Source organism: Typha angustifolia, chromosome 3 (assembly GCF_048772165.1).
Source record: "Typha angustifolia cultivar Huaian chromosome 3, ASM4877216v1, whole genome shotgun sequence".
NCBI lineage: Eukaryota > Viridiplantae > Streptophyta > Magnoliopsida > Poales > Typhaceae > Typha > Typha angustifolia.
Genome location: NC_133241.1, coordinates 8375729 through 8388470, shown reverse-complemented (window position 1 = coordinate 8388470; position 12742 = coordinate 8375729). Strand labels below are relative to the sequence as shown.

At 41.4% G+C, this 12742-nt stretch overlaps 3 protein-coding genes and 1 long non-coding RNA gene across 5 annotated transcripts; 3 read left to right on the top strand and 1 right to left on the bottom strand.

Annotated features, from left to right (window-relative positions):
• Positions 1-1018: 1018 nt before the first annotated feature.
• Positions 1019-4047, top strand: LOC140758386 (cationic amino acid transporter 7, chloroplastic-like). The gene is made up of 5 exons (XM_073094520.1): positions 1019-1558; positions 1880-2102; positions 2425-2776; positions 3093-3324; positions 3411-4047. Exons 1-5 carry the CDS (start codon positions 1135-1137, stop codon positions 3977-3979), a joined length of 1800 nt encoding a protein of 599 aa, XP_072950621.1. The 5' UTR covers positions 1019-1134; the 3' UTR covers positions 3980-4047.
• Positions 4048-6663: 2616 nt separating this feature from the next.
• On the top strand, positions 6664-8970 carry LOC140758214 (pentatricopeptide repeat-containing protein At5g04780, mitochondrial-like). Of its 2 annotated transcripts, XM_073094303.1 has the most exons (2): positions 6867-6992; positions 7073-8970. In XM_073094303.1, the coding sequence occupies exons 1-2, from the start codon at positions 6973-6975 to the stop codon at positions 8325-8327; spliced, it is 1275 nt and encodes a 424-aa protein (XP_072950404.1). In that variant the 5' UTR covers positions 6867-6972; the 3' UTR covers positions 8328-8970. The 2 variants fall into 2 exon arrangements, with proteins under 2 accessions (XP_072950403.1, XP_072950404.1); XM_073094302.1 differs by having other exon boundaries at positions 6664-8970.
• A 1020-nt stretch (positions 8971-9990) lies between these two features.
• On the top strand, positions 9991-12119 carry LOC140780083 (uncharacterized). The gene is made up of 3 exons (XR_012107451.1): positions 9991-10574; positions 11718-11892; positions 11980-12119. It is a non-coding gene; the product is annotated as an uncharacterized lncRNA (long non-coding RNA).
• Positions 11176-12675, bottom strand: LOC140780079 (B3 domain-containing protein Os11g0156000-like). Its single transcript, XM_073125404.1, has 3 exons — positions 11952-12675; positions 11702-11864; positions 11176-11555 (listed from the first exon to the last, which is right to left on the bottom strand). The coding sequence occupies exons 1-3, from the start codon at positions 12670-12672 to the stop codon at positions 11543-11545; spliced, it is 897 nt and encodes a 298-aa protein (XP_072981505.1). The 5' UTR covers positions 12673-12675; the 3' UTR covers positions 11176-11542.
• Positions 12676-12742: the final 67 nt, after the last annotated feature.

Genomic DNA, 12742 nt, shown 5'->3' with positions numbered 1-12742 from the left:
ATGATGATTTTTAATTTAAATTTTTTTAAAAAATGGGAATTTTTATTGGGATATTAAAAAACCTACCTACATATTAAATAAAAGAAGAAAAGGACACTTTATATATATAAGTTGACTAAATAAAGCAGAGATATTATAAGTGCCTTTTTACTTAAAAAAAATTCGCATGCTCGCTGGCTATAATATTTGTACACGAAATCTTATGTTAAAATTAACGATTTAAGAAATCATAGTTTTTTGGGAATATAGCATAAAATGTCAACATTATAATAAGTGCTAATTGAGTCATTATACACCCTCTTAATCAGTACTAAAATTTCTCCAAAGAATTATATAATGTTAAAATAAGATGAGATTGAGAACATTTATTGGACATGTAGCACTCACAAGCTTTCCATTCATACGCATCTCACGTGTCTACCACTCGTTGTCTCTAAATAAATAAAAAAGGAAAAAGAAAAGGGGAGGGAAAGAGAGACACTGTAACGAGTGTTGGGGGTAGTTATGTGCGTGAGCGAGAAGCGTCCCCCCACTCTACTTTATTTAACAGTAACCCCGACATCCTTCCGACCTTTCTATTTCCATCCATCCATATCTAAAAATAAGACGAAATCCTTAAGACGTGATAACCCAACTCACCCAACTCCACACCCAGCAACTACCGCGTGAGGGCCCCACACTGTGATATATTCCCTGGCACCACTCACAACCAACACCCGCTTTTGGCGAGTTAACTGGTGGGTCTACTTGCATCTTTTTGTTGATCGTAGGTAGTTCTTTTGTCAATAGGACTAAGTACAGGTTGTTACTTGCAAATGTTACTTTTTTTTTTAAAGAAAAAAAAATTAATCCTTCGTCCTAAGTTAAGAGATTTACTACATTTAATTACTTTGTCAAATTCCTCGATTACGCCAAAATTTTGCCCTGCTTTTTAGTGTGGCCGTTTCACTTCTCCTCCGTCTCCGTCCGTGTCGCCGTTATCTACACCCCTTCGAGTTTCTCTTTATAGCACCCCAACTTCTCCGCACTCCGCACCCTTCTCTCTTTAACCAGGCACACTTCTCTCATAGGGGTAGAGAGAGAGAGAGAGAGAGAGAGAGAGAGAGAGAGAGAGAGAGAGAGAGAGAGAGAGAGATGGAGAAGGTACAAGGCTCCACCTCATCGCCTTCCTCGGCTTCCTCCTCCTCTTCGTCGTCTTTCTCGAGTTTGAGGGCATATGGGCGAGCTTTGGCGCAGACACACAAGAGACTAAACCGGAGAGCCGTGTCGGTGACGACGACCCACGAGGAGATGAGCCGAGTCCGAGCCCGCTCGGGTACCGACATGGTTCGATCCTTGCGGTGGTTCGATCTCGTCGGGCTCGGGCTCGGTGGGATGATTGGGGCAGGGATCTTCGTCTCGACTGGCCGCGCCGCTCGGTTCTACGCCGGCCCCGCGATTGTCGTCTCCTACGCCATTGCTGGCCTTTGTGCTCTCCTCTCCGCCTTCTGCTACACCGAGTTCGCCGTCGACATGCCCGTCGCCGGAGGAGCGTTTAGTTATCTCCGGGTCACCTTTGGTAGTTCCCCAAATCTCATCTGTTTGGCTTAAAGATCCTTCCTTTGTTGGATTCGAGTTGATGTTTTGATTCTTGGTAGTTTTTTTTTTTCTCTTCTATGTTGATAAAAGAACCGCATTTTGCAGCGACATCTTCAACTGTGTTCAAAAGTTCTCTTTTTTCCTTGATTTTGGACAATAATTGCGACTTTATTCAAATGGGTCCCTTCCCCTTTTCACTAGAATCTCGGTTTTTGTTAAACTTTTTGGAGTTTTTTAGATAATGGGACCAGCTTAAAAAAGGATTAGGCTTTATCTGCGATGTAATTTTTATATATTTCAGGCGAATTTGCGGCCTTTTTGACTGGTGCGAATCTGATAATGGAGTACGTCTTCTCCAACGCGGCCGTATCCAGAGGCTTAACGGCGTATATTGGAACAGCCATTGGAGTGGATGCCACTGAGAAATGGAGAGTTACCATCTCCGGTTTGCCCAAAGGATTTAACCAACTCGATCTCCTCGCAGTCGGCGTCGTCTTGGTCATTTCCATCTGCATTTGTTACAGGTAATTAATTAATCGCATTAAAAACAACAAAGGAATTAAGCGAAAAATTCCAAACTTGGGATGGTTTCCTTCTCCATCTGTCGCTTCCACGTGTTGCTCTGTTCTGGGAGTCACTTGTTACTTGAAAACGATACCCTCTGTTTTGAATTTGTTTATCATTCTTTGTACAATCTCTGAATATTTGTTTCAAAGGCGGCTCCTTTTCCTTTAAAACAAAATAAAAAATAAAAAAAATCCTACTTTTTGTTTCAATTGTGCATATGGGTGCTTCAATTTTCTATCAAAAATCTGAATCCCTTCTCTCCTATCTGTTTTTCCTTAGCACGAAGGATAGCTCGGTATTGAACATGGTGCTGACGGCGATGCACATTGCGTTCATCCTGTTCATTATTGTGGTTGGATTCTGGCGAGGGGATGTGAGAAATTTGACCCACTCATCGGATCCGGCCAAGGATCCAGGTGGCTTCTTCCCCTATGGAATCGGCGGGGTCTTCAATGGGGCAGCGAGGGTGTATCTGAGCTACATCGGATACGACGCCGTCTCCACCATGGCCGAGGAGGTGAAGGACCCCAAGCGCGACATCCCCATCGGCGTCTCCGGCTCCGTTGTCTTCGTCACCGTGCTCTACTGCCTCATGGCCGCCTCCATGGCCATGCTGGTCCCCTACGACGCGGTACCCATCTACTATCCCTCCCCTAACTCTCGCGTGGAACCCACCCATTACTTCTTTCCCTTTCCTTTTCCCTTCTTCCCGTTTTGGCCCTTGAAAGACTGGGGAAGCGTGAGTGAGGACGTCTTATCCTGACGGTCCATTTTGTTCGAACCCAACCATCTCTTTACTTCACCCAAAAAACTTCTTTTGAGAAAAAAAAAAAACCAAAAAGCTCCCTCTACCCTTATCTAACTAATATGTTAGACTTTAGAGGGGTATATGTGCAAAAGAGACTCCTATAGTTTTAACAGTGGGTAGTGCACTTTTGGGGCTGCAGATCGACGTGGAATCGCCGTTCTCGGCGGCATTTCGAGGATCGGGCGATTGGGGTTGGGCGTCGAACGTGATCGGCGTGGGCGCGAGCTTTGGGATTCTCACGTCGCTCCTCGTCTCGATGCTTGGCCAGGCTCGCTACCTCTGCGTCATCGGACGGTCCAACGTGGTGCCATCATGGCTCGCCAAGGTCCATCCGACGACCGCCACCCCCGTCAACGCCTCCGCCTTCCTCGGTACTCTTTTCTTTTGCCGCAAAAACCTGTGGAACTATAATAATTACAAGGTGTTAAGTGCAAAATTGACATTGCTTCCTCCATAGGCTTCCTCACGGCCGCCATTGCTCTGTTCACTGACCTCGAGGTCCTCCTCGACCTCGTCTCCATCGGCACCCTCTTCGTCTTCTACATGGTCGCCAACGCTGTCGTCTACCGCCGCTACGTGGCGGTGGGCACCACCAACCCCTACCCCACCATTTCCTTCCTCCTCTGCTTCTCCCTCTCCTGCCTCGCCTTCACCCTCGTCTGGCACTTCGCGCCGCCGGGGAAAACCAGGGCCGCCCTGCTCGTCATTTTCTTCCTACTGGCCGTCGCCGTCCTCAACGCCTTCCACTTCCTCGTCCCCCAGGCGAGGAAGCCGGAATTTTGGGGCGTGCCGATGATGCCGTGGATTCCGGCGATCTCGATCTCTCTCAACATCTTTTTGCTGGGCTCGCTCGGCGGTCCGTCGTACCTCCGGTTTGCGCTCTTCACGGCGGTCGCCGTGCTCTTCTACGTGTTCTACAGCGTGCATGCGAGCTTTGACGCAGAGGAGAATGGGGATCTCTCGCTCAAGGTTCGACATGGCCGGACTCACGTCATGGAGATAGAAGATGGTAGCATAAAGGTGTAATTTTTGTAACAGTGTTGTTCTCAAAGAACAAAAGGGGAAAAAAAATGCCATCTTTATTGTTTTAAGTTTAGATATCGTTTTCCTTCTCTTATTTCTTTCTTTAAGGGATCAAAAGAATAGGAAAAACTGTAACATAGTTGGTTTCTCAATCGATTGCCATTTGACTCTCTTTTCATTCAACCTTGTTTAATTGACCACTCGATTACTTTGTTGTTATTGTTCATGAACGATAGCAGTAAGTCCACATAATAGCATCTTCTCTATGATTTGCTAGAACTTATCCATCTCTAGGATTGCGAAATGATATCGTGGAGTCCTTAGGGAGAATCAAATCTGAAAACCTATATAAAGATCTATGATGGCTATCGTACATGCATCCTAGAGAAAATTCCAAATCTATGATGGTTGCATGCACTAATCATACTTCGATCGCACGTGGACTAATGTAGGTTTGGACCATGATAGTGATGTTTACAAGATGATAATAACAAGATATCCACCATCTTTTTTTGGCTAATTAGAATTGTCTTGCGCGCTTTCCTTGCAGGAGAGGGCAAGTGGTATGCCAATGCGAGTGAGACCTCTTCAATTGTTTTCAAGTCCTTGTCTTGCTGAAGTGATGAAATCTCTGATCATTTGCTTTAAGATGGTATATATACATATATATATATATATAGGTGAAAGGGGGGGTGTATGAAGCTTCCAGGAATGGACTACTTTGATGGTGTCCACCAAGTGATCATAGATTTTTATTAATGTTAAAGTGACTAATGACACTTTCATCCGTTGTATAGAGAGTTTTTGGGATCAAGATTGACTTTTGCTAATGAGACAATAATTAAAAAAATTATTATCGGAAAAAGCTTGTCGGAAACTGATTAAGATCACAAGGTAAGAAGACACAAGGTGGTGACTAAGAAAGCAGAAAGAAGTGACAATAAGATTATAAATTAGTATCTGTAGATCATCACTAACACATCTGATAAGTTTTATATCTCTCACCTATAATAATTATTTGTTTGTTCTGCTACACGATAACCTCATTGTCTCCGAAATCTTCTTCTCGAGCATCATATCTAACACCATTAGCAAAAGTTTATTATCACTAACCACATCATAAAAGGTGGAATATGGAAGTGAAAAAAAAAAAAAAACCTTAATTTTTTTTTTGGGTTTTGTATACAGTAGTGCAACTGTGAGTATCTTGACTAAGTCGAGACCATTCCACACTTCGATTCCTTCCAGCTTTTGTTTTGACTCTATCATCTCTTATTGGAGTTATCCAACCACAATCAATGGGCTGTAACCTTCTTTCCAGCTTGATGTTTTTCCGTCTCTGCATGAACCAACGTTGGAGCAATTGCCATGTGTCAACCATTCAATGCCATCTAGATTCCACTTCATAATAATGTAGTAGAAGAAGATTTGGTTTGGGTCAAGCCCAGGTGTTGATATCGATATCGATATCGATATCATTATGTCACTCTACATCAATGGCATCGGGTTGGGCTTGTGAAGGCAATAACTCAACTTGGACCTTCTCAAGGTCAAACTCCAAGGAAGCAAAGGGTAGCAAGCACGCTAACTCAAGCAATGTGCATGCACCCAGAAAGGTTTGTACGACTGTAGCTTTAATAATTTGCATCATAGAAGAAATAAAGACAGGGGTTGAAAAAAAATTAAGATTCCTTGCAATATATGGGAAATGTGATATGATATCTCCTTAAAAAAAAGTTTGATATGGATCAAGACGAACCAAAAAAGATAACAACTTTAAGCATGCTCTTTGAATTTTTAAAGTCTTTTGACAGAATCCATTAATCCAAATCAAGACTGGGGGTCCACTCCTCTCCACCTCGATCTAGTGAAGAAGCTAAGTAGAGAGATCCCATTGCCAAGTGCCTACCCAATTGCCATCAGTTTAAGTGGAGAGCACGAGTTTCTTTGCTTTCGGTTGGCTATGGCCTATAGTATAGATGATAGATCACAATGGGATATATACTCAAAAAGAAATTGAGTTTGTATCCATGGAGATGTCATCACCATCCACTAGATGTTGTTTGCAAGTTTCTCTTTAAAAAGACGACTCAGGTGTCCATAGGAAAGTTTTATAAAGAACTCTATGATTATAGATTTTTTTTTGTTGTTCGAACACTACTTTATTCATTTTTAAAAAATAATAATAATCTAATGGGTATCCTACTGTTACTGTTATAACACCCTAATGTTAATAAATTAAGTAAACTATTCTTCTCAGATGATCAAAATATCCTTGTTGAGATAATAGTTTGAATACCCATCGGTATAGGAATAATATTGAAGAATATAAAACTTAGGAAGAATTAAAATAAAAATTATATAATTGTGAGGATAAAAGCATAAGTAAGTGGTTTGTGTTGAGGGGAAAATAATAATAATATAGGGGTTGAACCAAAAAAACCCCAAGAGAAAACAAAGAAAGTTTTCTGCAATATTATAAATTGTAGGTTGTTATTTGCAAAAAGGTCTTGTTTTTCTAAAGTATTTATATTTGTCATCTAATAAGGCACTCTGTAGTGATGTAGTTTCGATGTGCTCCAACATAAGAAAGCTTGTCTGGGTGAATAGAGGTATAATTAATATAGTAAGATTGAAACAATTCTTGCAAATATGTGCAACAGAGAAGGCCATTGTGGCAGGGAAGTGCTGCCATGGATTAGCTATCCATGCTGGTCTACTCGCAGATACTATCACATGTAACATTCTCATTAACCTGTATTCTAAATGTGATCACGTTGATTCTGCTCGTCTTCTGTTTGATAGAATGCCTGCTCGAAGTATAGTTTCCTGGAATACCATGATTGCTACATACATCCATCATGGGGAGGATATGGAGGCAATGGGACTTTTTTTGCGGATGCATCGGGAAGGGATGCCGATGAGTGAATTTACTCTGTCAAGCGTCCTGTGTGCATGCGCTGCCAAATGCGCTGTTACGGAGTGCAAGCAGTTGCATGCAATTGCTCTTAAATCTGTAATGGATTCAAATGTGTTTGTTGGGACAGCGTTGCTTGATGTGTATGCTAAATGTGGCATGATTAATGATGCATGCAGGATATTCGACAAAATGTCTGACAAATCTTCAGTCTCATGGAGTTCGATGGTTGCAGGATATGTGCAAAATGATCTTCATGAGGAGGCCCTGAGATTGTTCCGGAGAGCTCAAAAGGTGGGAACTGAATTGACGCCATTTACTCTTTCTACATGTCTGAGTGCTTGTGCAAGCCTAGCGGCAACAATTGAAGGAACACAATTGCACACAATTATAGTAAAAACTGGTTTCCAGTCGAATATATTTGTGACCACATCTCTCCTTGATTTCTACTCCAGGTGTGGACAAATAGAGAAAGCTTATTTGGTATTTGCTGATTCAGAAGAAAAGAATATTGTCTTATGGAATGCAATGTTAACAGGTTTTTCCAAGCATGCTCGTTTTTGGGAAGCTATGATTCTGTTCGAGAAAATGCAACAGGTTGGTTTTCACCCAAATGAAGTTACTTATATATCGGTGCTGTCTGCATGCAGCCATACTGGATTAGTTGAAAAGGGCCGTCACTATTTTCATCTGTTGATGAATGACACCAAAGTGCATCCTAATGTTCTTCACTATTCTTGTATGGTTGATATTCTGGGCCGGGCCGGGCAGATTGATGAAAGCTGGAACTTGATTGAGAAAATGCCATTTAAAGCAACTGCCTCAATATGGGGATCTTTACTCAGTTCTTGCAGAATTCACAACAATATTAAATTGGCTAAAATTGCAGCAGCACATCTTTTCCAACTTGAGCCTTACAATGCAGGAAACCATGTTTTGCTTTCAGATGCATGTGCTGCAAGTAAAAATTGGGATGAAGTCGTGATGGCAAGGAAGCTTTTGAAAGAAAGTGGTGCGAAGAAGGAGATGGGAAAGAGTTGGATTGAAGTGAAGGGAAAAGTCCACATTTTTGTTGTTGGAGAGAGAAATCACCCCAGAGTAAATGATATCTATGCTAAAGTAGATGATCTTGCTAATGAGATGAAGAAGTTGGCTTATAAATCAAACACTCAGTTTGAGCTGCATGATGTAAGGGAGGACGCAAAGGAGGTGCTACTGATGCACCATAGTGAGAAGTTGACACTTGCTTTTGGTTTGATCAGCTTGCCTTCTAGGATACCAATTAGGATAAATAAGAACATTAGAATCTGTGGAGATTGCCATTCTTTTATGAAGCATGCATCACGGATCACTGAGCGGGAAATCATCATCAGGGATATCAATCGTTTTCACCATTTCAAGTGGGGGTCATGTTCCTGCGGGGATTTCTGGTGAATAAGAAACATGAATGGTGAGGGGTAATTGTTTGCTATATGATCATCCTTAATGCAAATTATCATATCCTTGTAAGTTGTAACATTCTATTTCCGTCACTCAAGTTCTGTTGACTGCATTACCGACCAACTGATCAATCATGTGGTGCAGCCCTTATTGACCTTGCATAATAACAACATTATCAGCAGATACTTGGCATATTGAATGGAAATAGAGATACAGGTTCTTAAATGATCTAAACAGATGGGTTGTTCTTGATGTCCGGAAGTTGTAGGACGGGCATGCTTTTTACTGGTAAGGTGGATCTTCCTGCTGTACATAGATAGATCAAAATGCAGGTTCAGTTTAGCCACCTCCACCTGTTGATCAGTGTTTGTTCATAGATTGTATTACATAGAGGTACATGGGACAAAGCAGTCTGCTTCTCTCTGTTATGATTTATTTTTGAGAAAATTCTCAGTGTAATCATTTTGTCTGGAATAAGGTTGCCAGATGCCAGCCACTACACAATATTAGAAGGAAAATATCAATGTCATCATCATGGGGCATTGAAGCTGCTGCTAGCTCATGCTTGGACCTTGTTGATCACCAGCCATGCTTTTCTTGTGTGGTCTTGTGCAGTAATTATAAAGTACCATATTGGTATTCTGGCTTGCAAATATATATTTTTGTGTTGTGTCATGTCATCATCTGTTTTCATTCGTTGTGCTCTATATCCTTTCTTTTAACATGATCTCTCTTATACTACTCTTGGTATCCCATTTCTGTGCTGACACTTACCTGTTCCGAGTTTTGCATATCAGTTCTGTTTAAAAATTGAAGTGCCAAAGTATGCCAAAAATAGTAATGACCCTCTTCTAGTTAATCACCTAACGTTTGTGCTGATGTTTGTGATATTGTGGACATATTTGTTGTGGCAAAGGGCTTCAGTACTCATATATTCTCATAATTGGATTCTTTTTTTCTTCATTTTTTTAATGTTGGCTAATGTTGCATTGGTCCCCTGACCTTCAATTCGCAGCAAGTATTTCATTTTATCTTAAGGCTGCTCGCATCAGTATAGCCAATATAGTAGTAGCACATTTGGGAACAATAGAGCATCAGAAACCATAAAGGTGTTGTGCTCATCATCTGGAATCTTGAGCAACTGTCTGTTTCAGGTACATATTTTGCTTGTTAGGTATGAGTAACATGAATAATGTCCTCAGCTATGCCCCTTTTCGTTAAATTATTATCAGCTTCATGTGTTGGGCCACATTCTCTAGAATCTCTTTGTGCAAATCTGTTTCTCAAACAAAGCATTGTCAAGCAAAGAAAACACTGTCGAGTTGAGAACCTGTACAAACCGATAAGAGGTAGAATGATTTATTGGAAGTGTGCCAAAGAAAAAAGATGACCTCTCCTCAAGTCAGCTAATTTGTGTGGACCATGTTTATTAGTTAGGTCAGTGAAGGCAGTGACTTCTCCAAGAGAAGATGTGGATGGGGCACATCATAACTAGCATTTTGTAGGATCCACCAGGTTCATTTCAATAAGATTGGTCATTGTATAATTGAACGTCTTGTCAACTTCAAACGCTAGCCTATCTTGTAAAGATGTGTTGTACTTTCCTTCTCTGTTCTTTTTTAATCATTGTTGTGTCATTGGCAAATTCAAGGTCTGATACTGCCTCCTTTTCTTGTTGCCTGAGATCTGCACCTCCAATATCAAGAGAGGAACACACCAACACTGGACGTAGTTTGCTATGGTTCCACTGAATACTGTATATTTTAGCCTTATCAACAAATGTTTTGCGGTGGAGGAGCTCTTGAATGTGCCAGGAAGTGGCAGTTCTCTGATCCTTTGAACATATTCCCGTGTGACCCATGATCAGTCTATTAACTATTAGTACTCATGCTATAATTTTAATCTTTTTAGTGCTGGGTTACTTGAACAAGATTCAAGATTTTTGATTAGGAAAAGGCACCTGCACATGGCTCATTTTCTTGTTAGCAGACAGGGGATCTTTCTGTCGATATGGTCGTTTATTATCCTGCAAGTTTAATCATGTCTGCACTATTATCGAAAATTTCATTCAGATGAATTCTTCTCGTTGTGTTGGCACCTTCGTTCTCATCTTTCTCAGCTACTTGCACTGCAGCCAGTATAATATACGGATGGAATCTACGCAATTTGCAAAGTTTGGGACTTGAGCCTGTTGTGATCATAACGAGCATCTATGCTATAAATGCCAGATTTGGTTGCCTGGTATGAAATCTTCACTCTTCATTAACTAGTCTTTTTGCACTTTACAGCTATCAGGAATTCAGGATGATCTAACTTTTAGATCTAGATAGTAATTGTAGTATAGTATGATTCTGTAACACCAGCTCTTACTAATTGGTCAGGCTAGTGTATGATACTGTTGCCTCACACTAATGCACAGAAAAGCAGGTGAATCTCTAAAGTTTTAGCCATAAACTAGTGGGAATCTAGCTTATTATGGTTAAGACTGATGACCTTTTTATGTCTAAACTTGTCTCCAAAGTCTTTAACCAAGCAACTTTTCTCTTATATCTTATTTAGGTTGTGCAATCCACTTGCATATTAAACTGGAGACTTTTCTTCCCAAGGAACAAAAAGGAGGAGACCAAAACATTAATGTAGAATTAAAAGCATAGGACATGGGTGTCTTTTCTCTGAGCCTTTGCTGCACTTACTATTTCTTTCATGTCATTGCCTCTCCGGTGGTACTCATGCACCTGAATGCCACTTAATATTTCAACCACTGTTCACCTCACACAGTGACACAGACCATCAGATAACAAACGTAGGAGAAAAGGAATGCTAAAAGAGAAAACAAACCACATCGCATAACAGCTCTCTCTTTTTTGTTATTTTTTTCTTTGATTCAAAACTTTAATAGCTCAACAGGAGTTGGTGGGCCACCCTTAATTTCTTCCTATCAGCTTTTGGGCTCCACTCATGGCTACTCATTTCAACCAGATGTTTCCTGAACCCTTAGAAGAGCCTATCGATCACTTCCGACAGGACTTCCTGCAGTGGAGTTCCTGAAAGAAAGAAAGCAAGTTGGGCAATGAGAAGATCGCCCTGAAAACCATGGATATCTTCTTATTGCTTTTTATTTTCTCTCTCCTCGCCTCCACAAGATTCCCCTTTGGCAAGTCTTCTTCCTTTCTCTCCCTTTACCCCTAACCTTATCTTCTCCACCCAGTCTAAGAGCTGCTCCTGTTAAGATGCAAGCATTTAATCCTTGTATCATAAGAACAGTAATGCTTATAGCTAACTTGGTTTTCTTTTTTTGACAAAATTATAGCTAACTTAGTTACTGAGAGTGGAGAGTAATAAAGTAATACAAGTGCTATGTTGCTAACCAAGATTTGTTTACAGAAGGCATTGTGCTCTGGTTTACTAAATGTAACACTTCCCTTGCTGCCTCTGGCTCCTGCAATTCTGGTCCGCAATCCAAATTCACTCCGAACAATCGCAGCCTCCTCGAATTAGCCGGCGCTGATGTCGATGCTGCCTCGGGATATCCTAGAATTGCAAATGATATAATTCATGAGTATATATAACCTGCCCTAGTATTCAAACATGTTAATCACTTCTCTTATCTTAATTTACCTGCATGGAGGCTACTATCTTGTTGCAGTGAGCTGAGGTGCGTGCATGAGTCTGTGTTATTATAGGACATTGGATTCCATGCCACTGTGACATTCGACTCAGCCATGGTGCGTGCCACCGCTGCATTATTGCGGCGTCTGCAACTGATATAGAGGCGATGGCCACCACCGCCACTTATGCGTCCGAAAAGAACGACATCACCGGCATCAAGCCTCTTCTCCTTGACGTAGCGGCTCCAGCCTTTTGTGAGGACGTAGCTCTGGCTGCTGGTCCAGTAGGAGTACCGGAATTGCCATGTCTTACCGGACTCATCTTCCAAGGTAAGCAGTAGGTCCTTCTCGCCAGAGTCTCCGTCGAGGGGGAAGTACTTCTCTGCATACTGTTTGGGTATTACTAGCCTGTTAAGCTTGCCCACATCACTCGGAGTTAGGGGTTTCTCAAACATGGGCTCTCTCTCATAGTGAACTGCTTGGTTATGGAGGTGGTAGTGGTGATGGGGATCCATTGGTGGCTTCCAAGACCAAGCTTGTAGATGAGGGTTTGTGTGCATGGTAGGAGAGGAAGATAAAAGTTTAGTTTGTATCTTGTGAAGTGGGAGGGGAGGGGGAGAGATAAAAAGGAGAAGGGAAGGGATTGTGGAAAGTTGATAGTGGATATGGTTGTGATGATGGTGTGCTGTTGGGAAGCATGTAGATAATATTGTTATGCATTTATCAAACATAACTTTAAGGCACAATTTGGAGAAAATGCCAAAAAATACTAGGAAATATTAATTAGTTGTACAAGAGGCC